Raw genomic sequence first — 26,274 nt, forward strand, 5'->3', positions numbered from 1 at the left:
TTTTTTAAATTTGAAAAGGGGTGGACGGTTGGTGGTGTAAATTTGGGTTTTATTTTTGGGTTTGAATTTGGGTTAGTATATTGGGATTGGGTTTGGGTTTTGGTTAATGGGTTAGCTTAGGTATTGGATTGGTTTAAATGGTGGGTAGGTGGAGTGGGCCTTGGCTGAAATAAAAAAAATTTTGTGGGCTGACATGGGAAATTTAATTTTGTTTTGAAATGTTTCCCTGCAAAAACAAAACAAAATAAAAATAAAAATAAAATAAAATAGTAAAAATAAATAATAATAAAAGGAAAATTAAAATTAAAATGTGTATTTTTTTATTTCTCGAATTTATTAGCTAAGCTATAAACTCAAGAAATAAATTATTTAAAAACCAAGATTACGAGATTTAGTAAAATAGTCGTGATAAATGTACCAAGTAAGTTTCCAGGAAAGAGAGGTGAGTCACAATAGACATTCTTAAGTACCAAGTCTTTCTTTAGACAGAACTGATCATCGACATGCATTTTCATTTTTCGTTTTACCAAAAATTTATTTGCATAAAGGGAAAAATTCGGGTTGCCTCCCAACAGCGCTTTGTTTAACGTCGTTAGCTTGACGACCTGTTACTCAAATTCTGGGCTTCTCGAGAACAATCTCCTCAACTGTGCGCGTTTGAAAATTCTTGTAGAAGGGTTTTAGTCGTTGACCATTCACCTTAAAGCACTTTCGGGTTTCTTCGCCTTGAATTTCCACTGCACCATTTGAGAATAAATTAGTAATAGTAAATGGACCTATCCATTGGATCGAAGCTTACCAGTGAAAATTTTTAAAGTGGAGTCATATAGGAGAACTTTTTGTCCTATTGAAAACTGCTTCCTAGTGATTAACTTATCATGAAACGCCTTTGTCTTTTCTTTGTAAACTCGAGCATTTTCATATGCATCGTTTCTAATTTCTTCAAGTTCCTGGATGTCTAACTTTTGAGACCTTCTTGTAGACTCCATCTCTATATTACACTACTTAACTGCCCAAAATACTTTGTGCTCTAATTCGATCGGGAGATGGCATGGTTTACCGAAAATGAGTCGATAAGGTGACATGCCTATTGGTCCATTGTAAGCTGTCCTATAAGCCCAAAGTGCGTCATTTAGTCTCAAACTCCAATCCTTTCTGTTAGGTTTAACAGTCTTTTCCAAAATGGACTTGATTTCACGATTGGACACTTCAGCTTGCCCGTTTGTTTGTGGATGGTAAGCAGTGGCAATTCGTTGAGTTACTCCATATTTCTTCATAACTGGACTTACAAGCTTATTGCAAAAATGAGTTCCTCTGTCACTGATTAATGCTCGTGGAGTCCCATACCTGGAAAAGATAGAACTTTTAAGAAAGTCAACCATAGTCTTAGCATTATCATTACGAGTGGCTTTCGCCTCTATCCACTTAGAAACGTAATCAACAGCTAAGAGTATATAAAAATTACCGAAAGAAAAAACGAAAGGACCCATAAAATCAATGCCCCGCACATCGAAAATTTCGCAAATATGAATAGGAGTAAGGGGAATCTCATTTCAACGACTAAGATTGCCAACTTTTTGGTACCTTTCACAGGTTTTGCAGAATATAAAGCATCACGAAATATGTTTGGCCAAAATAGTCTACATTCAAGAATTTTATGTGTGGTGCGTTTTGGTCCAAAGCGTCCTCTACATGCATAAGAATGACAAAAAGTTAAGATAGACTGTACCTCTGTTTCTGCTACACACTGTCAAATTACCTGATTGGAGCAATGCTTCCAAAGGTAAGGATCATCCTAAATGTAATACCGAGCATCTTTCTTTATCTTATCTTTTTTAGACCTTGGTAATTCCGAAGGAACAGTACCTGTAACAAGATAATTTACTATGTCTGCCTACCAAGGATGAATCGCATTTGCTGAAAAGCAGGTTTTCATTTGGAAAGTTGTCTTTTAATGGTGTGACATCCACTGGAATGGGTAATCGACTCAGATCGTCAGCTACCAAGTTTTCGCATTCCTTTTTATCCCAGATTTCAAAATTGAACTCTTGTAGAAGCAAAATCCACCTAATCAGTCGAGGTTTTGCTTCCTTCTTCCCTATTAAATATTTCAATGCTGCATGATCAGAAAAGATAATCACTTTAGTTCCCAACAGGTAAGATCTAAATTTATCTAAAGCAAACACAATAGCTAATAATTCCTTCTCAGTGGTTGTGTAATTGCTTTGGGCAGCATCTAGGGTCTTCGAAGTATAGTAGATAACATGAGGCTCTTTCCCTATTCTTTGGCCAAGAACAGCTCCCACACTACGGTCACTTGCATTACACATGATTTCGAATGGGAAGTTCTAATTTGGTGGTTGCACTATGGGAGCAGAGACCAATTTCTGCTTCGATACGTCAAATGCGTCTTTACAAGTCTGGTCAAATTTAAATTCTTTATCCTTTTGTAACAGACTGTAAAGCGGTAGGGCGATTTTTTAGAAGTCTTTTATGAATCGTCTGTAAAATCCTACATGGCCAAGAAACGAACGAACCTCCCTTACAGATGTGGGGTAAGGTAACAAGTTAATAATATTCGTTTTTGCCTTATCGACCTCAATTCCTTCCGAGGAAACTATATGACCTAAAATTAATCATTTGTCAACCATGAAGTGACATTTCTCATAATTTAAAACAAGATTAAATTCTAGGCATTTTTGTAATATCTTAGCAAGATTATCAAGACATTCGTTAAAAGAGTTCCCGTATACCGTAAAGTCATCCATGAAGACTTCAATGATTTTCTCGACATAGTCAGAGAATATGCTCACCATGCATCTCTGAAAAGTGGCCGGAGCATTACAGAGTCCAAACGGTGTTCGTCTATACGCAAACGTTTTGAAAGGGCATGTGAAAGTTGTTTTGTCTTGATTCTCAAGTGCCACCGAAATTTGGAAAAATCTCGAGTACCCATCGAGACAACAATAATGAGTCTTACTAGCTAATCGCTCGAGCATTTGATCGATGAAAGGAAGTGGAAAATAGTATTTTCGGGTAGCTGCATTCAAATTCCTGTAATCGATGCAAACCCTCTATCCATTCTGGACTCGGGTAGGGACCAGCACTCCTGACGAGTTTTTCACCACTGTCACGCCAGTTTTCTTGGGCACGACATGAACCGGGCTAACCCAATCACTATCAAAAATTGGGTGTATCATTTCAGCATCCAACAGTTTCTAGATTTCCTTCTTTACTACCTCCATCATGGGTGGATTAAGGCGCCTCTGAGCATCTCTCTTTGGTTTCATGATATCTTCAATGGAAATTCTGTGCATACCAGTTAATAGACTTAGCCCTTTTATATCGACTATTTCCAACCAATAGCTTCTTTATAATCCCTTAGAACTCGAACTAGATTTTCCTCCTCGTCTTTGGTTAGTTTGTTTGACACTATTACAGGTAAAGTGTCTTTTTCTCCTAAGAAAACGTACTTAAGGTGGTCCGGTAATGCTTTAAGCTCCAAGGTTGGTGGTTGCAAAACCGAAGGCAACATTTTAGTTTGGAAAGGTAATAATTCAAATTGGTTACCTTGATTCGTCAACGATGGTTGCGTCTCCAAGTGTTTGACAATTTCTCGTAACGGATCTTTTATAATTGCTAATTCCTCAAGATGATTTAAAACATCCATGTCAATACTTCTGTAAATGACAGTTTCCAACTCATCAAAGTCATGATATTCTGAATAAGTTTGAGTTAAACAGTTTATAACATCAATGCTAAAAATATTTGATAGTGAGTTAGAATGTCTCATAGCTTCGTAGACATTGAATTTCACGATTTTGCCATCAAACTCCATTGTCAGTGTTCCGCTCCGAACGTCAATTTTTGCGTTTGCGGTACTTAGGAACGACCTTCCAAATAAAATGTTAGACGAATTAGTTGAGTTATCGTCCTCCATATTAATAATGTAGAAATCTGCAGGGAAAACTAATTCATTAACTTTAACAAGGACGTCTTCAAACAACCCTTCGGGATATACGACTGACCTGTCCGCCAACTGGATTATTACTCCTGTCTTTTTTAAAGGACCCGCGTTAATCAACTTATAAATAGGATAAAGCATAACATTAATGGAAGCCCCTAAATCACACATGGCTTTCTTAATGCCTACATTACCTATCTCACAGGAAATAGTAAACATACCTTGGTCCTTGTATTTTGGCGGAACTTTCTTTTGCAGTACTACGGAGACATTTTCTCCTACATTTACTCTTTCGTTTCCTATTAACCTCTTCTTGCTAGTACACAATTTCTTGAGAAATTTTACATAACGAGGGATTTGTTTGATAGCGTCGAGTAAAGGGATATTTACCTCCACCTTCTTAAATGTTTCGAGGATTTCTTTTTCCTCCTTCTCTTTCTTATCCTTCGCGAGCCTCCCTAGAAAAGGAGGTGGCATCACGACTGGTTTCTGAATTTCTGATTTCGGTCTGGCTTCAGAGATCTGCTTTTTCTATTCCTTATCTTGCCTATGACTTTTTTCTGGAACTGTTTCTAGAGCCATTTCGCTACAAAGAGTTATTGCACTTGCATTCTGTCGAGGATTCGGCTCTGTCTGGGAAGGTAATTTACCTTGAGATTCCAAACGATTAACTTTGATCGAGAGTTTACTAACTTGATTAGTTAACTCTTGTATTGATGCGTCTGTTCTCTGTTGATATTTTGCAGCATCGACGACAAGTCTTTCCATAGCAGCTTCTAAAGATGTGTTCGGTTTGGGTTGTTGTGGCGGTGGTGGAAGTCTTGGTTGGTATGATGGATTGTACTGGTGATTAGTTTTGTAATTCAAGTTGGGATGATCTTTCCACCCGGGATTGTAGGTGTTGGAGAAAGGATCATAGCGTCTTTGTGGAGGTCCTGGAAAACCTCTGATAGCATCAACATGTGCCGTTGAATTGTCGTTAAGGATGGAGAACAAATTCATCGGATGTTCAGACGTAGTACAAATTCCACATAATTGGGTCCGATTCTTCTTTTCTGTAAGCATAGATTGACCAATATTAGTAAGCTTATCCAATTTATCTTCGAAGGATGAAATGTTTACCCCATTAACCCGTCTTGTAGGTTCTGAGGAGTCATATTGGATATCAGTTCTCTTGCCCGCTGAGGAGTCATATTGACAAGCGCCTCTCCACTAGCAGCGTCAATCATCTTTATTTCCATAGGGAGCAAACCCTCGTAGAAATACTGAAGAAGTGATTGTTTGGTCAAATCGTGTTGAGGACAACTTACACACAGTTTTTTGTATCGCTCCCAATAGTCATAGAGCGGTTCACTCTCTAATTGGTGAATTCCCACTATGTCTCTCCTAAGTTCAGCTGCTCGCGATGCTGGAAAGAATCTGTCAAGAAATACACGAGATAAGTCATCCCATGTTGTAATAGAAATAGGGGTAAGTAAAATAACCATTCTCTTGCTGTATCAATTAAAGAAAAAGAAAAGACTCAAAGTTTAATTTCATCTTCGATTACTCCCTGAGGTTTCATGCTTGAGCAGACCATGTGGAATTCTCTCAAGTGAGTGTGTGGATTTTCATTCTTCAAGCCTCGAAAAGTGGGCAAAAGGTGAATTAGGCCTGACTTCAACTCATACGGGGTTTTTTCGGTTGGATAGTTGATGCATAACTGTGTTTGCTCGTTGGGAGCAGCGACTAGTTGACGAATGGTTCGGTTTGCCATCCTTTCTGGTTCACTGAGGTTGTCTTTTGCTTCTTTCGTTTTAGAAAGTGGTTCGGTCTCAAGTTCAACCATTTCGACTTGTTTCCCATGTCGAATTGCCTCTGCACGAATTGTTTGGCTAAACTTTTCGACGTTGGATTCTAAGATCCGTTGTCCTAGCTCAACTTCTACTTTACTTGCACGTTTAAGAGCTTTTGTCTCTTTTCGTCGTGCTCGTACTGATTTCTCTATCTCTGGGTCGTATTCGAGATCTCCAGATAAAGATCTAGTTATAAAGACGATTTAAATAATTGCAAGTGTTGCACATCCCCGGTAACAGTGCCAAAATTGATGGGTGCCGATTCCACCAATATAATTTTACGCCTAATTTGCAAATTTAAGCAATATAGGGAGTAGGGTTGATCCCTCAGAGACTGTGTTTACTACAAATTGTTGCTCTCTAGACCAGATTTATGTCGGGGCAGTTTTCGTGCCTAAGATGTTCGGAGGGATAAAATTTGAAACCTGAAATAAATAAATAAAATGCATAAAAAGTAAAAGCTGAAGACAAAATAATAAAAACAGTTAAATAAATCTGAAGGGAAATTAATTAAACTTAACCCAGCTTCAGGCACTAGTTTTTCCTCGTCTTTGAACCGATCCTCGAAATTAGATGAACTCCTCTTTTCCAATAAGCTAGTTATAGCTACCAAGGACGTCTCGGACACCAACTCTTCCTTGTGTAAATTAGTTATGGAACGTCCAATAACTAACCCTTACCGATCGAACAACCAACGAAACGTTCGTGATTTAGAACTCCGATAGCTTTGCGTTCTAGAAGAGCCTAGCTTGAACCAATGCCCTCAACAGTGTAGGACATTTAAATCCGATTATTACTTCCCTTAACGGAACCAAACAACAATCCCCACCTGGCACGCCATTGTGTTTACAGAAAATCGATTAGACAATCGATCCTTTCAGAATTCCAATTGTACGTCTAACCACACTAACTCAAACGACATCTTTTTTAACTTAGTGTTGGTTTGACTTTGTGAGTTGACAAAATCATACTCTTAATCCAGAGAAATAATAAGTACTAGAATTTAGGAGTTAAATTGCTCGTGTTCGTAACTCACGGTCTTGATGAGGCTAACTCCTACCCAAAGCTGAAATAGATTTAGTTGACTAAGGTTTGGGGCATGTTGGTATTGAGCATAATTGGAGAAGGTTGAATAAAAGAAAAAGAAATGAAAGTAGGTGGGTGTAGGTGACGCAATGTTTGATACAGTATTTCCAAAGCTGAAAATAAATGGAAAAATATGAGGAACTTATGACAGAAAATAAATTTGCAAGAAAAGAAATATTGTATTTAAGAGATGAAAAAGGCTTGATTGAAAACTTGATGAATGAATGAACATAGTAGCCCCTATTTATACTAATGGCTTTGCCAAATTAAGAGCCACTAACCATAGAAAATCAAGGAAATAAAATATTCCATGATACAAAAAAAAATCCCTACATAATCTCCCACTAAGTCAACATAGAATTTCAGTTAATTACATCTTGGAAAAATTCTTCTTTGGCCCGCATTCTTTGCTCATTACTTCAATCTAGCCCAATTGTTTCCTTTTTTTCTATTTAACCCCAAATTGCACCCCTGCACAAAATTCAATATAAACATGGAAAAATCAGTGGTGCACTCTCATAAATTAACTAATTCAATTACATGAAATACGTATTTTAGCATTTAATTAAGGTTGGTGGCTAGAGGATCTTCTAGCGCCTTGACTAGTTGTTTTAAAGTGGGAAGAAGGAAGCTTGCATATTGCAAATGAGCTCTAGCAGGAATGGAGGCGGAAGGAAAGGTTTGTGTAGAGTTCAAACAAGTAGAAATACTTGAGACATGTGAGATGAAGGTGTTAAGTGAAGCGGAAAAGTTAACTTGGTTAGTTGGGTTATTGGTCTGGTTGGTTTGATCAGTTGGGGTGTCACTTTGAGATTAAGAAGCCATGTTGTCCATACTAACCGCACTAATTGTTGATACAATGTACAACAAGAGAAAAGTATGAGGGGGAGAAGGGTGGTTGCTATGGAGGCTGGTTCACCCAATCGGGGTGGAGAGCTAGAGGTTATTGATAGCAGCGGAAAAGAGAACGTAAAGGTTGAGGCTTGAAAGAGTGTTGGCATAATGTAGGCTTAATATTCTTGAAGGGTCAACAAAATCCTTCTTTATCGTTCCTGATGTTAATGTATTGGACTTGGCATCTAGCCATCATTACGGGGCGCGTGAGAGGGATGTCTTAGATGAGATGGGGATGTTTGTGACAAGAAACTTTTGTCTTTCATTCTGACTTGATGGGATAAAACAATTGAGCTCGTGTGATATTTAATGAGCAACAACTTTATGTTCCCAATGAAGAATAGATCACCCATTGCCTAGGTGGTCACTCTGGAAAGGTGGCCTCTAAGCTTACTAGTGGCAGGCTTACAACTTAGGTGCCTTTTCGGCTTATCATGTGTGTTTTGATACGAATGTGGTATAACAATGATCAAAATTAAATTCATTATAATTATTCAGAAGATGCTAATTTTAAATTAAAATGTACGAATTAACATGTTGATTAATTATTTTAAATTTATTATTTAAAATATTTAAAAAATATTTTATCTCATGGGTTGGTCACATATCTTTATTTAATAACAGGTAAAGATATGAGCTAACTTTTTTAAATGCATTTAACAATATATAAAAATATTTTTCTAATGAATCTTTAAATCGAAATTAGAGTCAACATGCACATAAACCATTTAAAAACATTATTTAAAATTAAAAATAAATAATATTTAAACAAATTTCCATTCTACTCGCTCGATTGTGAATTATAAATTGATTTAAGAATCAATATAAAGAGTAATCACTTTAAATGTAAAAAGTAATAATAGAATTTTCTCCAAATCCACTATTGTATATTATTTAAATATTTTTGGCTTGTTCACACTTTTTTTATGTTGTATTTCTGTTATTTTTTTTACTTAATTTGGTACTTGTATTTGTTAAAAAATATATATTTTGGTACCCAAAAATAACAATATTAATTTTTTAGTGTTTAATTTGAGTTTTAAGGTTAATTTGATGAAAGTTAATTTCTAATATTACTAGGTTTGAATTTTTCATGCTTTTGTTAATAGAATATATTTAGTGTTAATTGTGAGTTTGTTTAATTTTACATTTAATTTTTCAAATAAAGTCCGATGATTTCATCAAATCAACTCTAAAACCCGAATTAAATACTAAAAAGTTAGCATCATTACTTTTGGGTGCCTAATTATATAATTTTTTGTCAAATACTGGTACCAGATTAGATAAAAAAAACAACACAAATACAACATTAAAAAAATTATCAAACTCATATACTAATGAAGTAGTCGTAAACCAACTAAAAATATGATCAATACAAGTGCACCTATAAATTAATAGTATAGTTACGATGAGTAAAGATGTCGTTCACGCAAAAACTAAAAACCACTTTTCTATTGTTTAACCGAATAATTAGAGTGATTGATTAAAAACTAAAATTAATTAATTAAATTAACTAAAAAACTCGACAAAGAACAAATCAGGAAAATAATTGGTTAACAACCAAGAAGCAAAACAATACACAGGAAAAAATTCACCTAGATTTCATCTGTTACCATCAATCTAAATTACGCAATTTCTTCACTTAGTATATTGATTCGTAGAAATCCCTAAATTATATTAATATCTCTCTTAAAGAATAAGAGCAATTGACTAGGTTGATTAATTTAATTTTCATTCAAATTAAAACCTTTATTGTTGCATTAACTCGATCTATGATTCCCTATTAGATTTGACTTTAATATGGTAGATTTATGTCGTCATATTTCTAGGATTGTATGCAATTCCACTCGATTACACTGGATCTACTCTTAAATAGGATCTATTCCTCCTCTGATTTAAGCACATCAAATATGGATCAATAGTCTAGAAATATTAAATCAAGAATTAAGCACAATAATTGAGAACAAAATCTAAGTCTTTATTGCGTAAAATAAAAATCAAACGATAGAATCCATCATAGGGTTCATCTCCCTAGGTAAAACATCTAAAATACAATATAACCATAATAAATAAAGAAACTCATAATAATCTCCAAAGAAATCAAAAGGGAATTTTCAATATTGATGGAAATCTGCTTCAGAATCAACTTCAATGATGTTTTTCGAGTCATTTTCTTGAATATTCTATGACGGCTCACTCCTATTTTCTTATTTTTGTCATATATAGGTCACAAAATGTCCGAAAAATCTTAAAAATTGCGTTTTTCCGCTGTTCAGAGTGCAATTCGCGAAATCAACACGGCCTGCCACATGGTCGTATGACAGCCTATGTGGCTCACACGGCCGTGTGTCTAGGCCGTGTGGAATGGTCTAGCCTGTGTGGCCCCTATACCCTATTTTGATTTTTCGATTTTCACTCCTTTTACTCCTAAATGCTCTTCTAAGTATAAAAACATGAAGTTAAAGGATTAAAAGCATAAAATTCACCATTAACATCGAATAATCACCCAAAAACACGTTAAGAATGAGATTAAAGCATGTTACTTTTAACACTTATCAACCAATTATATATTAAGTCGATATTTTTTATATTTTAATATTTTCAGTAAACAAAGTAGGATAAATTTATATAAAATCCTTAAAATAGTTAAACATAACACAAAATGAGACATAACCAATATAGAAATATAGATATATATATATATATAAAAGAAACATGTGAAAACTAAATTATTAATACAAAAGAAATTGTATAACATAAAAATGCTAAATTGAAAATATAACTTTTTTTTCTTAATCCTTTTACTTTTTCATTGTCATTGCTTCACATTGGGCTGAAATAGAAAGAAAAAAAGGACAGGTTGTAGATACAACAACACATATCTACAGTGTTAGGATGTATAAAGAAAAGAATAGATGGCAGTAAGTGACAAAGAAAGGCATAAATCATGGAGTATGAAATAGAAAGTAAAGAAGGGACAGCTTAATTTCATGCCTCGTAAGCAGTTAAAAACAGAAGCTTAGTGTGAATGTGAGGATTTGGTCTGATTACATTAAATTACTCGGTGGCCAACAGCTTTGCAGTAATCAATACATTTCAGTTCTTTTTGTGGTTTGAATTTTCCAACCTAGCTCAGACTTCCAAAAGCATAAGCTTTGAGTCCAGTCTTCCCATGAAAATAACACTAGAGAAAAAAACCAACAAAACAACGCGTATTATTATTGTTAGTACTGATTGTAGAAAAGTCTACAACAAAACCAAATAATAAACAAAGAACAAGCTTTTCCTCTGCCCCCTCCCCTGCTGCTTTTTCCTTTTCTTTCTGCTATTTTCTTTGCCAAATAGTTCATGCTTGTGGACCTGCACACTCACCAACCTAACCCCATGGTGATTTCTACTTCATAATTCTTAGTTGTATGGATATGTTACTAATGAGGATTTCAGGCCTTTTTTGGCTTTTATTGTATTCCTTTGTAGCAGTTTTGGTTTCTGGTGAATGTCAAAGCCATCAGCAAGAGTTGCTGCTCGGATTGGGGAAAACCCTCAATTCTTCGTTGTCTGCAAAGATGCGGAACTGGAACCAAAGCACGGATTGCTGTTATTGGGGTGGTATAAACTGCGATCAAAGTGGTCGGGTTATCATACTCGACTTGAGCAACCAATTAATTTCCGGAACAATTGATAATTCGAGTAGTCTTTTCAATCTTCAGCATCTTCAGCAGCTTAATTTGGCTTATAACACACTCAGCTTCAGTTTTCCTTGTGGGTTTGACAAGTTGTCAAATTTGAGCTATCTTAATTTGTCAAATGCTGGCTTTACAGGGCAAGTTCCGGCTGAGATTTCACGCTTGACAAACTTGATTACTCTAGATTTATCTGTAAATTTATTTCTTAGAGATGGACGACCCTTGAAACTTGAGAAGCCAAACCTGAAGATGCTTGTTGAAAATCTCACAAGGCTAAGATCTCTCCATCTTGATGGGGTCAAAATTTCAGCAAGAGGAAATGAGTGGTGTAAATGGTTATCCTCACTGACCAATTTGGAAGAGTTAAGCATGTCCAACTGCAACCTTTCTGGACCAATTGAAGATTCCCTTCGAAAGTTGAAGAATCTCTCAATTATTCACTTGGATAGGAACAATTTATCTGCTGTGGTTCCAGCATTCCTTGCTCATCTTCCAAATTTGACTTCATTGCGGCTCAGTTCTTGCGGCTTGCATGGACAATTTCCAAGAGAGATACTCCAGGTAAGGATGCTACAGTCTCTTGATGTACTTGACAATGAGAAACTTCAAGGTTCTTTGCCTGAATTCCATCATAATGGGTCTCTTCAGAACCTAGTTCTTAGCGGAACAAACTTTTCTGGGTCATTACCACAGTCCATAGACAAGCTTGTGAACTTGACTAGACTAGACCTTTCGTCTTGCAATTTCAGCGGAGCAATTCCGAGTTCAGTCTCCAACCTGCAACAACTTGTTTACTTGGACTTGTCATCCAATAACTTTACCGGTCAAATCCCATGTTTTGATTTGTCCAAAAATCTTGCCCATGTAGATCTCTCTTACAATAAACTGAGTGGCAAGATCGAGTCATTTAAGTGGGAAGACCTTCCAAACCTTACTCATATTGATTTAAGGCACAATTCACTTAATGGGAATATTCCTTCCTCTCTTCTGGCACTCCCTTCACCGAAAAGAGTTCTGCTTTCCAACAATCAATTTGATGGCGAAGTTACTGGTGTTCCAAAAGTGAGAGAATCCTTATTGGATACTCTTGATCTCAGTTACAACCAATTGCAAGGGCCGATACCCGCGTATGTTTTTGAACTCAGTAGACTTAGCGTTCTGGTGCTTTCTTCCAACAATTTCAATGGCACCATATGGCCAAGAGACATTCGGAAGCTTGTGAATCTCACATATCTTGACCTTTCACACAACAACCTGTCTGTCATTGCAACTGAGAGTTATTCGGTCTTGTCATCTTTTCCCAAGATTACTACACTAAAGCTGGCGTCCTGCAAATTGAATGTGTTCCCTGATCTAAAGAACCAATCAAGATTAACCTATCTGGATCTTTCACAAAACCAAATTTCAGGTGAAGTACCCAATTGGATTTGGAGTGTCAGTGATGACCTCCTGCATCTGAACTTTTCATTTAATCAGCTTGAGGGTCTGCAGAAACCTTATCAAATAGTGCCCAATCTTTCAGTCCTTGACCTTCGTTTTAACAGACTCACTGGTCATATCCCAACTCTGCCTCTATCTGCAAGCTATCTGGATTTTTCAGGGAATAATTTTACTTCTTCTTTACCAAGTAACATTGGTAACAACCTCTCCTACACTATTTTCTTTTCTGTCTCAAGCAATGGCCTTACAGGTGCCATTCCTAAATCAATATGTGAGGCTGTTAATCTGCGAGTTCTTGACTTGTCCAACAATAGTCTGAGTGGTGCCATACCAAAATGTTTAATTGGACAGATGGATCTTCTAGGGGTACTGAACCTTAGGGGCAACAATCTCAGTGGCCAAATCCCTAATGCATTTTCAAGAAAGTGTTCCATAGAAACACTAGATGTCAATGGCAATGAGCTCACAGGTAAGATCCCAATATCCCTTGGTAGGTGCAGAAAGCTTGAGGTATTAAACCTTGGTAACAATCACATCAATGACACCTACCCTTGCCATTTGAAGAACATAACCAGTTTGAGGATCCTTGTTTTACGATCAAATAAATTCCATGGGGGAATTGGTTGTCCAGCCGACAAGCGCCCCTGGCCAAAGCTTCAAATTGTGGACTTTGCCCACAATAGTTTTAATGGGAAATTACCAAACAAATTTGTAGCAAGATGGAAGGCAATGGAGGTTTATGACGATGAAGCTCAACTAAATGTTAAACACCTTCGGTTTGAGGCTCTACGATGGACTGGAATTTATTGTCTAGACGGTATTACAGTTACCAACAAAGGTCTACAGATGGAGCTGGTGAAAATCCTAACTATTTTCACCTCCATTGACCTTGCATGCAACAACTTGGAGGGGCCAATACCAGAAGTGATCGGAAAATTCAATGCACTGTATGTTCTCAACCTGTCACACAATGCTCTCAGTGGAAAAATCCCACCATCTCTAGGAAACTTGCAACAGCTGGAATCCCTGGACCTCTCGAGTAATAACCTGAGTGACAGTATTCCTCAACAGCTTTTAAAGCTAACTTTCCTTGCAGTCCTTAACCTGTCCCACAATCAACTGGAGGGACGCATACCAGTTGGAAAGCAGTTTGCAACATTTACTAATGATTCTTATGAAGGTAACAAGGGACTATGTGGGAATCCATTGACGAAACAGTGCAACCATGCTAACCACAGCCAAGATTTAAGGCCCCGTGCATCCAAAAAAACCCAGAATGATGAATTCGATTGGCAATTCATATTCATTGGAGTTGGATTCGGTGTAGGAGCAGCGGTATTTGTTGTACCCTTGATGCTTTGGAAGAGAGCGAGTCAGTGGGTCGATGACAATGTGGATAAATTCCTTGCAGAAAACCTGCCAAAGATGGGCCTAGTTTACACACGCCCTTGTTATGACAATGTTGATACAGATGGAAATATTGAACATGACAAGAAACGATATGATGATGATGACGACAACGAAGAAAGCGATGAAAGTACAGGAGAATTTCGAGGGAGATATTGTGTGTATTGCTCAAAGCTTGACGAAACAAGAAAGAAGACAATTCATAACCTGGGTTGTATCTGCCATGATTCACCGCCATCTTTATCTCCTTCTTCTTCCACCTCTTCTTCCTTTTCTCCTTAGATTACAACCTTCATTTTTGTTTGTTTTGTATATAAAATGTAAATGTGAATTTGGGGTCCTCACTCCTCATAAACAATAGGGAGTGTAGTCTGCGTTTTGGGTAAGTTTCGTCCGGTTTTGAATTTTTTTTAGTTATTTTATATTATTTTGAATTTTAGATTTTTGAGTTTTATTATAAAAATGAGTTTAGTTATTATTTGATAAAATTTCTTGATATTTAAAAAAAATAATTCTTCAAGTAAAAGAGAAAATTATATAATAGTGATGGTGCTTCTATTGAAGGAGTCGGGCAGCAGCAGGAGGGAGTATAAGAGATTGCAATGGGGATTGGCTTCGAGGTTACTTGCGAGGTTTTGGAGTCTGTAACCCTGTCGATGCGGAACTGTGGGGAATTCATGATTAGTTGCGGTGTGCCTGGGACATGGGAATGAGGCAGATTCTGCTGGAAATAGATTGTATGGCTGCTGTTAACTTATTGCGCAGAAGGGGGGATGAGCTTCCATGCAATGCAGTCCTCCAATTAATCTTGGACATGTTCCTCTGGGAATGCGACGTGCGGATTAATCATGTATGTCGGGAAGGCAATTGGGTATGGCAAAATTGGCGCTAAATAGTCATTATGGTCCGACTGTGTTTAATGCCCCATCCCAGGAAATTGTCATTGTGTTGATGGAGGATGTACATGGTTTAGGCTTACAACGTCGACTAGTGTCATCAACCAATGTCCCTGTACAATCTCTAACAACAACTCCAAGACAAAGCCCCATCATAATTGATTTTTAACCAATTTCCCTCAGGTCTCTCCCAAAAACTCTGCAATGAAGTGACCTCTGGCCCTCTTTTCAGATTACCATCACCCTCCTTGCAATCCATCATTTCCTTCCATGCAATTTGTATCCTTTTAATTGTCTTCCATAAATCAATCTGCTTCCCCTGCGTAACTCTTTCACATCGCATCTTCCAGGTACGCCAAGCTGTATAACAGATTCTTATCAATAAATCATCACTTTGAACCTCTAATCTTTCAATATTTCCAATAACTGCCAACAACCAGTCATCAAAGGTAGTAATGGATTCCCTAGAGATTTCAAACAATACACCGCTTCAAACCAGGTTACTCTTACCCAGTCGCAACCAAAAAGTAGATGCTCAACAGTTTCCTCATACTGCTGGTAGATTTCACAAATAGGGTTTGGCAGACATTTCCTCTTCCAAAGCCCTAGTCTTGATGGTAAGACATTAGAACATCTCCAGATCAATATTTGAATCTTACTAGGTACATTCAGATTCCAAATGATCTTTCAAATATTCTTATCCAACCTATGCGAAAAGGAATTCAAAGCTGCGCTTTCTTTACTTTTTCAGTCCTCAGCATATTATAGTCTGATTTAACTGAATAGTTCCCTCCAATACTATGAGGCCATACAAGTTTATCTTCCTCCTCTGTCTTGCATATAGGTAGTCTCATAATAATCTGCTTCTCTTGCTCTGAAATCCATTGTTCAATTAAAGAAATGTTCGACCTATACCCTCTCTCTTATTCATAATATCGACAACCAGCTTTGGCATTAAGGGTTCAACCGTCCCAGGAAAGTTCAGCCTATATCCATCAAGCCCATAAACCCATTTCTCTTCCCAAATATTGATCTTCCCACCATTATTGACTTTATACAATAATAGTTCCCTAAGAAAATCCTTTGCTTCCACCAAACTACTCCATGTCCAAGAGGCTCGAGTACCCTTCCCTGTTTCCATAAAAGTTTTGTGAGGAAAATAAAGTCCTTTTAGAATTATCACCCATAGAGCTTCAGGCTCTTGAATTATTCTCTAGCCTAGTTTAGAGAGTAGCGCTAGATTAAAACATCCAAAGTCCCTGAAGCCTAACCTGCCTTCAACTTTAGGTCTGCTTAGTAGATGTCAGGCCTTCCAATGAATCTTACTTTCAGTTCCAAGTTGTCCCCATCAGAATCTTGCCATGGTTGCGCTCATTTCTCAACAGGGAGACTTGGGAAACTTAACACAAGTCATTACATAAGTAGGTATAGTTGTTACCACTGGCTTAAGCATCACTTCTCTTCCTTCTGGGGACAAGGTTTGTTGCTTCCAACTCTTCATTCGACCTATCTACCCCAAACAGCAGGAATACCAAGGTAAACACCTGGATTGTCTGAAACTGCAATGCTGGTAGCTTGTTGGATCTGTCGTTTTAGGTCACTAGGAGTGTTAGAGCTAAACACCATGATGGATTTCTCATAGCTCACCAATTTTCCTGACGCATGACAATAATCCTGGACCAAGTCAATAAACACCTTGCAATTCTTATAGTTAGCTTCAAAAAAAAAAAAAAAAAAAAAGAGAAAGGGAGTCGTTTGCGAATAGCAGATGAGAGATAATAGGACAATATCTATAAAATCCGATTTCATATAACCTTCTAGACTGGACACTATCAATGATATTCCTTGATGAGACATCAACTACAAATAGAAAAAGATAAGGGGACAACGGATCCCCTTGTCTCAGACCTCTAGTAGGTAAAATTCTAAGACCAAACCTTACCATTGAAGAGTGAAGTGTATGAAACCATTCGCAGTCTCCATTATCCATTCAACCTATTTTAAATCAAACCCTAATCTCTTTATTGCCTCTAAAAATTCTCACTCAACGAGATTATATGCTTTGTTCATATCTAACTTCAAATCTACATCATGTTTTTTCCCCACCACAGTTTGGATTAATCTTTAATATTTGGATTTGTTTTCTCAATCAGGCAAGTTGTTAACCCTTTCATTTGGTAAATTGTCTTTTAAGTCTTTAAAAATTTTGTAATTTTATAATTAATAAAATGATAAAATTTCTATTTTGACACTCCAAAATTTTCCAATTCAATGTTCATCCTATAAAATATTGGTAAAAAGACCTCTAAATTTTTATATTGAGTTGGTCACTCTAAAAAAATTAGAGCAATTTAATCTCTATCAATTCCGAAAGTAAGCAAGTAAGGACAATAAGTCACAACATTAATGTATAATTAGGACCAAGTTGATGTAAATTTTGATGGCTAAATTTGTTAAATTAGAACCAAGTTGACATCATATGTAAATTTTGAAGACTAAATTTATTATATCAATTAAAATAATGTACAATTGACGAAAAACATTAATATAATGATTAATTATTCTTAATTACTCAATTTTGAAATTAAAAAAAATTAAGGTAGTTGGATTTTTAAAAAATAACCAATTTAGATTGAAAAGTTGATTCTACCTGAAATATTAAATATTAGACCACTTGCTTGCATGAGTGGTGGGAGGAATGTTTGAGCCTTTTCGTATTTTAATTAAAGAACAACGTTGGAGGCCATTAATTAGAATGCTGTGTGATTGAACCATTCTGGATTAGGCTCATATATGTTTGGTATGTGGGCTAAAACGAAGAATTCAATTCAACATCACACATTTAATTATTTAAATTTTGTTAACCAAATTTGATTTGAAATTTTATGGAATCAGTTGTGGGGCTCTTTGGCTTAGGAAAGACGTGGGTGTTAGGGATTCGTCAGCTGGAGGTGGCTTTGCAATTAGTTAGAGTAAGACAGCAGCAATAGGTTGTGTGTGTTCGAGATATATTTTCGTTGTGTGAATGATCGTGGGAGGTCTCCTTGCGGATGGCATGGTGAAGTTAGCTCACGGACAGCAACTCGATGCAATGAGCACTATTTTTGAAATAATTATTATGAATTAAATATGATATGCTTTGAAACGTCTTGAGTTTTGAAACTTGTACTATGATTTATCATAAGCTCAATTCCAAATATATTAACACCGAATATTCTCTCTCCATACTTTGATGTCTGATTTTATTTGATGGGAAATCTTTCAATTTTGGATTGAGCAGAGAGAGATTAACGACTCTCCTTATTCTTCCTACTTTGGGACATGAACCGAATAAATACATTAATAATTTTAATGTAAACATAATTAATTTTGAAAAATTATTTTTAATCATACAAATACATAATTTTGGTCAATGCATCGACTAAAATTCAATTTATATACTTGAATCATACTTTGAAATTAAAAATACATGACTTTTATCAATATACCCACTAGTGTTTAATGTAGGATGTACATGAATTTAGTTAATGTATTAAATTATTAATCTTTTATGTGAACATGAAGAACACAAATTCAAAAAAAAAAAAAATCAAACTCTTACAGCATGTTTGATTGGGTGTATTGGTATAGCCATTACACCCCTAATCGGTGGGTCCCACTTAATCCCCTTTAATCCTTTGTTTGGTTCAGTGTATTATTATTACGGGTCTAATACATTACAGATCTAATCCTCAAAATCCACCGATTTCTATTCCGGAAGGAAAGCTCAGTTTTGCTGCGTATTAAGTTCTCCCGATTTCTTCTACCCTGTTTTACCCTTCTAACTGCTTCTTCTGATTCCATAACTTTTTCCTTCCTTTCGGCCACCACAACTGCTTCTTCATCATCACTCATCAGCAGACTGCTTCTTCTTCTTCATCCGCTCGCCGACCGCCAGTCATCCGTGTCCATTTTCGGACAACGGTGTCCTGACAGTTCGTATTCCGTTGACACCAGTACGAGAGGGGAAGATCTGTGTCGGTGCTTCTCCATTGCCTGACATCCTTATACAAGAAAGGTTTTTTATTTGCTAACATTTTACATTTCATTCTGTTCTCTGAAAAAAATTGAATTTTGACCACACGCCAAGCAGCCCGAGCCCTTCTAGTTTTTAGTGATTACACTTCTCGGCTCCGGGCACTTAGCTCCTTATGGTTAGCCCGACCTAGAAACTGATATTATTTTATTTCATGAAAGCTCAACTTGACTGCATTAATGCTTTGCACAGAGTGTTCTCCCTATTTCACCTTTTGGTACCCATTGACGATTCTTGGATGGTGAAGCATAATGTGAAATGTAAATTTTGGTTGCTGTGGTTTACACTCACTAGCCTACGGAAATGGCAGTAATTTAGACAATTGCTGTATATTAAGTAGGATCTGAGCAAAATGTGTTTGTGATTGTGTGTAGTAATCTCACATGTGAGGCAAATCTTCCAAAACTTTGACCATCTTGTAATCACCTTAAGTGCAATGCTAACTTAGATAGTTCAATGCTTCCAAGTATTTAACCATCCACATATCATATTAGCATCAATTTTTCTCTGAATTGGCTATCTCTCTATATTACAATGTCTAATGTAATCAATGATGGAAATGATCCACAAAAGTTGTTTACAAGTAACAAGATATTATGAGCCACGATGTTGAACTCCCAGGCAATTGATTTTGCATCTTGCTTGTTCATGAATGTTTGGTCTCCACTGGCCTGTAAAATTTTCGCCTATCCTTCCTTCCTGCAAGCATGAATGTTTGTTCATGAATTCTCAAATAAAAATAACAACTAGCTTGAGGTTAACTAATTGTTAATAATGGCTGATATTAATCAGATAGCTACTGTCTATCATGCTGAAAACTTCTGTAACCTTAACGATGAAGAAATCCGAAAAAAGAAAAGGCTAGAAAAGTATATAGAATTATGCAGTTTGTTCAATTTGGTGTTTTAATGATGTTGTACCTTACATTTGTTCTAAAAATCTTATTTCTTTTACAGATGTCTGAGTTACTTAATCAGAAGTCTTCTATACAAGGAAAAGTTCATTCAGGGTATCTTAACAGTATCTTCGATTTGAGTGGAAATTGGCTTCATGATGCTACAGACACCAAAACTCTCGCTTTCGATGGTTACTTTATTTCGTTGTACTATTTACACCTTACAGCATTTCCACTTGTTCTAAACGACAGAGTTAAGAAGTCTGTTCCACCTCATTGGGATCCAGCAGCCTTGTCTAGGTAACTTTTCCACATATTGTTTGCACATTTTTGGCATTAAGAATCATATGGATTATGCGGATGCTTTTTGAATGAATGAAGAAATAGTACTGGTGACCCTACTTTATAAACACTTGCCTATGTTAAAGAAAATATATTATTGTTATGCTGAATTAAAGTGGTTCTCAACTGGTTAGGTCGATCATGTGGCCATATGCTGTAAAAATATAGTGTAACTAATTATATGTGGGATGATGAAGGAGCTGCAATATGTGTTTTCAACTTTCTTATGCAATTTTAGCTAATTTCTAAACATTTTTTCTCAAAGAAGTAGGATTCTGTTTATTGATCATTAGATTGAACTTTCAGCATATAAACTGTTACATAATTGTGCTTCTATTGCCTAATTGGAAAATTTTGAGACAAGGATAAGTTACTCTAGTCCATCGTAAAGTTATAAAATTGCTACTGCTATGGTTGTTGTCAATAGTTGTAGTATAATATGCAGTATATATCTAATAATTTGTGTTTTGGGAGGTTCATACAGACATATGGAACACACATAATAGTCGGCATGGCTATTGGTGGTCAAGATTTAATATGTGTCAGGCAAAACTCTTCCTCTACAATTCCTACATCCGAGCTTAGAGGGTATTTGGAGGACCTCGGAGATGTTATGTTTTCAGATGGGAAAAGCCCTTCATTAATACAGAGAAAGTCAAGAGATGGCAAACAAAAAGTATAAGTAACTCATTTATATTTAAGGGCCCTTTCTTCTTTTGTTCGGTAAACACTGATATTTTTACTAAATGTTGTATATTTATGTAGGTGCCCGACATCTTTAACCGTATTTTGCAATCAAGCACCATGCAGTTGGCCAGCATTGCAGAAACATCGAGCGTTCGGCACATTGAGGTACTAAGCCATTGAGGGCTTGGTGGTGATTGGCAAAACCCCTTTGCATTCAAACCCCTTGTCCTCTGTCTCTACGGTTTTCTGATTCCAGTTCTTTATTCTTAAAAATTATATCTAAATTTGTTTATTGTGATCGCGATTCTGTTCGTTCTAAATAACTTTCTCATTGACAAAGAAAGTATGTGTCCCATAAAGAACTGCAAAAAGTTCAAAAACAAAGAAAGTAGTGTTAAACCACTAATGAACATGTCTAGAAGTGTGTATATGGTATATGCCCCATGTTTTGAAGTCTTTACTCTTTAGCATGTCTAAGAGAATGTGTATAGTATTTGCATGTTGAATTTTATATAAGCAAATTAAGTGATCAGTTTACTAATGCAAGGAAGAAGCAGATGAGTTGTGCCAAACGCTGGAGGAGAAAGAGGACAGTTCATGTACTGCCTCAGATCAGTTTTCTTGTATCACAATATAATGAACCTTGCTAAACAAGTTATGCGTGCAATTTAGTTGGAGAGGTTTTTTGTTAGGTCATGTAAGACTTTTGTTGGTTAAACTATTAGAAATTCAAGAGCAAATTGGGTCCTCTAATATAAAAATGAGCAATTTAGTCCTTATATAATTCGTTTTGAAGCAAACAAGTAACTTTTGAATAGTTTTAATATTTTTCTTATCTAAATGCTCGTGGAAAAAATTGAAAATAAACATGTCTAAAAGTTTAATCATAAAAAATCCATCTTTCTACAGAAAATATAACAAAAAAAGAAGTTAAAATGAACGAAGAAAACAACATTGAAGACCAAAATTGCTTCAAGTCAAATCTAGAAACAAAAATGAAATTGAGAAAATAAAATTTATGTTCTAAATTTTAGAATTCGAAATTGTTGATGCACGAACAATAGAATCCTAATTTGTCAATGGACAGAAAATCACTGATGAGATGAGTTGAAAGGTGCTTTACGGTCGGAAATGGAATACATAATTGGGAATATGAAGAAAAACCCTAATTCATTATGTTGATACAATCATAAGAATATTTAATACTAAGAATTTTATTAAATTATATATTTTTGTTAAATTATATTTAATAATAATTATTTTAAATTATATTTTATAGTATTATATATTATGATTTTAGTAAATTCATATAAGAATATTTAATACTAAGAATTTTATTAAATTATATATTTTTGTTAAATTATATTTAATAATAATTATTTTAAATTATATTTTATAATATTATATATTATAATTTTAGTAAATTCATATATTTTATTAAATTATATATTTTATTAAATTATATATTTTTATTAAATTATATATTTTTATTAAATTATATTTAATAATAATTATGTTAAAATATGATTAAATTATTTATTATTTATATTAATAATCTTATTAAAATTTAATAACAATAACAATAATCATTTACCTAAACAAATTTATGCTAAGGGTATTCTAGTCATTTTAGTTTTTTCCATTATGCTATTACAACTCCATTCCATTCAACCAAACACAAGATTACTATTACGTCTCTATTCCATTACATTCAACCAAACAGTTGATTTGCTATTACACATTTATTCCATTACACCTCTAATCCAATACAGCGAACCAAACGTGTCCTTACTCTTTCATCATCAAAGCTCTGTTCGCATTACCGTTTCTTGTTGTGCTCTAAGGCTCCCACTCATCTCCAGTTATTTTCAAATAATTTTAAAGGTGTACTTGGTTCGCCGAATGTAACATTACACCTTCTAATCTCGCATTTCAAAATAATATTATATTGTTTAGATTCTCAACATTCCAGTTGCCCTGTATTCTCACTTTCTCAAATAGTGTCAATGTATTGTAATATAGAGTATAATCTCGATACCACTTATTCTTCAGATTTGTTAGAGTTGCGTGACCCAAATTCAGAGAGATTGCTTGCAAGTCAATTTAAACAAAATATATTTTATTTCTAGAAGATTTAATATTTATTAGTATAATGTCTTTAGCATTTATTAGCATAATATATTTGACATTGAATAGAATTAGATTTTTTTCAACCTATAAATAGATGCAATCGAAACTTCTATTGTTTTATTTGAATTTGACATTAGTGAATTTTTCTCTCCTCTACTTGTGGTTTTTCCCGAAAGGGTTTCCATGTAAAATCTGTGTGTTCTATTTTTTTCTTTCTTTTTCTTTGCGATCTTTCTACATTGTCATTATCGACGTTCAGTTTTTAACAAATTTATATCAGAGCTTTTCGGGTTGCTTGTCTCGATCACGATAATGACAATGATGAAGTATGATATTCCGTTGTTGGATCGCAACACCAAATTCTTGTTGTGGTAGATAAAGATGCACGTAGTTCTTGCGCAGATGGATTTGGAGGATGCCCTACTAGGGTTAGATAACATGCCTTCAACAATGATGGAGGAAGAGAAGAAACATAAAGATCGAAAGGTTTTAACGCAATTACATCTGCATTTGTTGAAAGAAATTCTACAGGACGTGACGAAGGAGAAGACTGTCGCTACATTATGGGTAAAGCCTAACTAGCAAGTTGCATATGAAGTAATGTCTTTATGCTCATCGTTTGGATGGAGATGCGTCTGTTTACGAACACTTAACTGTGTTTAAAGAAATTCTATCGGACCTAGAGGCTATAAAGGTTCAGTATGATAATGAATATTTAGGGTTAATTCTACTTTGTTCGTTGCCCTTATCTTATTCAATCTTTAAAGATATGATTATGTATAGTAGCGAATCTCTCATTGTTGATAAAGTTTATGCTTCTTTAACATCGTATGACAAGATGAAGCATCATGTGTCTAGATTCAACTCTTAGGAAGAGAGTCTCATTCTTCGTGGAAGACAAGAACAAAATACTGATGATAATCGTGGGAGGACACTGGAACAAAATCCTCGCGGTAAATCTAAGGGTAAATTGAGATCTTCAAACACTTAGTTGAGTACTTTTGATTCAAAGGGGCACAAATACATAGCTGAAAGTGAGGTTCTGAAAATTAGAAAGGGTTCCGTCATTATGATGAAATGACAGAGAAAGACTGCCAAGTTATATGTTTTGCAAGGTTCAATTGTTACTGGTGTTGCAACAATCGCTTCCACTTCCTTATTAGATAATGATGTTACTAGACTTTGACATTTGCGTCTAGTGCATGTGAGTGAGAACGACATGACAGAATTGAACAAAAGAGGACTTCGTTATAGACAAGGCATTAGCAAACTGAAGTTCTATGAGCACTGTGTTTTTTGGAAGTAAAAGAGAGTTCGATTCACCAGAGGAATCCATAACATGAAGAGAATGCTGGATTATATTCATTCTTATTTTTGGGGACCATCTAGAGTGTCTTCAAGGGGTGGTGCTAATTATATGCTGACGATAATTGATGATTTTTCTAGATTGGTTTGGACATTCTTTCTAAAGTAGAAAAGTGATGTGTTTTCCATATTTAAGTCTTGGAAAACTATAATAGAGAAGTAGATAGGAAAATAGATAAAACACCTTCGCATAGATAATGGCTTGGAATTTTGTTTTGATGAGTTTAATAAATTGTGAAAATTAGAAGAAATCGTGAGACACTTGAGAGTTCGTCATACTCCATAGAAAAATGGTGTCATAGAATGAATGAATTGAATAATCATGGAAAATGTTCGATGTATGTTTTTGGATGCTTGTTTACCGAAGTCGTTTTAGACTGAAGCGACCTCTACTGCATATTTTTTGATTAATCGGTCTTTGACCATTGCCATTGAGAAAAAGACTCCACAAGAGGTATGGTCTGGTAATCCTACTGATTATTCTGATTTGAATATTTTAGGGTGTCCTGTGTATGCTCATGTTAATAATGAGAAATTGGAACTTAAATCCATTAAATGTGTTTTTCTTGGTTATAAGACCGGTGTTAAAGGATATAAGTTATGGTGTCCTGAAAATAGAAAAGTTGTGATTAGAAAAGATGTTATTTTTTATGAAACTACTATGTTGCCTAACTTATCTCTTAAAACAATAAAGATTAGCAAAGTCCAAGCACACATGTGAAACAGGTGGAGCTATAGATTGGTCCAAAATCTACAATAGTCTACTCATCATGTTTATATAGAAACTCAAAGTAGAGTTGCTTTTTCACCACAATATTCTATTGCCAAGAACAAACCTAGAAGAGAAATTATACCTCCAAAGAGGTACACCAAAGCTGATCTAGTTGCTTATGCTTTAAACGTGGTTGAATATATAGATGTAAATCAAGAGTCATCTACTTATTTTGAAGTAGTTAGCTGTGAAGATTCGGGAAAGTGGATGTTCTCCATGCAAGAAGAGATGGAATCACTCCATAAGAATAGAATATGGAATCACTCTATAAGAATAGAACATGGGATCTAGTGAAGCTTCTTATGGGTAAAAAGGTAGTTCGTTGTAAATGGGTGTTCAAGAAGAAAGAAGGGACCCCAAGAATTGAAAAATCCAGAAATAAAGTAAGGTTGGTTGCAAATATTTACAATAAAATTCCAGGTGTAAACTTTACAAATGTGTTTTCTTCAATTGTGAAACATAGTTTGATTCGAGCCTTGCTTGATATTGTGGCCATGAATGATTTGGAGCTTGAACAATTAGATGTAAAAATAACGTTCTTACATGGAGAACTTGTAGAAGATATTTACATGCAAAAACCTGAGAGTTTTATAATCTCAGAAAGGGAGGACTATGTTTACTTATTGAACAAGTCTCTTTATGGCTTGAAACAGTCACCAAGGCAGTGATAAAAGAGGTATGATTCTTTTATGACTACTTATGATTTCAAAAGGAGCAGCTTTGATAGTTGTGTTTATTTTAAGAAAAATAATGATGGTTATTTTATGTATCTACTCCTATATGTTGATGACATGTTGATA

The 26,274-nt window shown here is 35.4% G+C and overlaps 3 protein-coding genes across 3 annotated transcripts; 2 read left to right on the forward strand and 1 right to left on the reverse strand.

The window, feature by feature from the left end:
* Positions 1–3,349: 3,349 nt before the first annotated feature.
* On the reverse strand, positions 3,350–4,441 carry LOC107898257 (uncharacterized). The gene has a single exon (XM_016823782.1). It carries the CDS (start codon positions 4,439–4,441, stop codon positions 3,350–3,352), a length of 1,092 nt encoding a protein of 363 aa, XP_016679271.1.
* A 6,769-nt stretch (positions 4,442–11,210) lies between these two features.
* LOC121216123 (receptor-like protein 7) lies at positions 11,211–14,594 on the forward strand. The gene has a single exon (XM_041091430.1). It carries the CDS (start codon positions 11,211–11,213, stop codon positions 14,592–14,594), a length of 3,384 nt encoding a protein of 1,127 aa, XP_040947364.1.
* A 4,564-nt stretch (positions 14,595–19,158) lies between these two features.
* On the forward strand, positions 19,159–21,986 carry LOC107899564 (MACPF domain-containing protein CAD1). Its single transcript, XM_041090759.1, has 5 exons — positions 19,159–19,265; positions 20,240–20,478; positions 20,995–21,196; positions 21,286–21,372; positions 21,754–21,986. Exons 2-5 carry the CDS (start codon positions 20,240–20,242, stop codon positions 21,766–21,768), a joined length of 543 nt encoding a protein of 180 aa, XP_040946693.1. The 5' UTR covers positions 19,159–19,265; the 3' UTR covers positions 21,769–21,986.
* The last annotated feature ends 4,288 nt before the right edge of the window (positions 21,987–26,274 follow it).

Source organism: Gossypium hirsutum, chromosome D04 (genome assembly GCF_007990345.1).
Source record: "Gossypium hirsutum isolate 1008001.06 chromosome D04, Gossypium_hirsutum_v2.1, whole genome shotgun sequence".
NCBI lineage: Eukaryota > Viridiplantae > Streptophyta > Magnoliopsida > Malvales > Malvaceae > Gossypium > Gossypium hirsutum.

Bases quoted from the DNA above. Each gene is read 5' to 3' on its own strand.
- LOC107898257 (XM_016823782.1), bottom strand. From the start codon at position 4,441: ATGCCACCTCCTTTTCTAGGGAGGCTCGCGAAGGATAAGAAAGAGAAG.
- LOC121216123 (XM_041091430.1), top strand. From the start codon at position 11,211: ATGAGGATTTCAGGCCTTTTTTGGCTTTTATTGTATTCCTTTGTAGCA.
- LOC107899564 (XM_041090759.1), top strand. From the start codon at position 20,240: ATGTCTGAGTTACTTAATCAGAAGTCTTCTATACAAGGAAAAGTTCAT. The intron at 20,479-20,994 runs GTAACTTTTCCA...GTGTTTTGGGAG, and splicing joins GATCCAGCAGCCTTGTCTAG to GTTCATACAGACATATGGAA. The intron at 21,197-21,285 runs GTATAAGTAACT...ATATTTATGTAG, and splicing joins CAAGAGATGGCAAACAAAAA to GTGCCCGACATCTTTAACCG.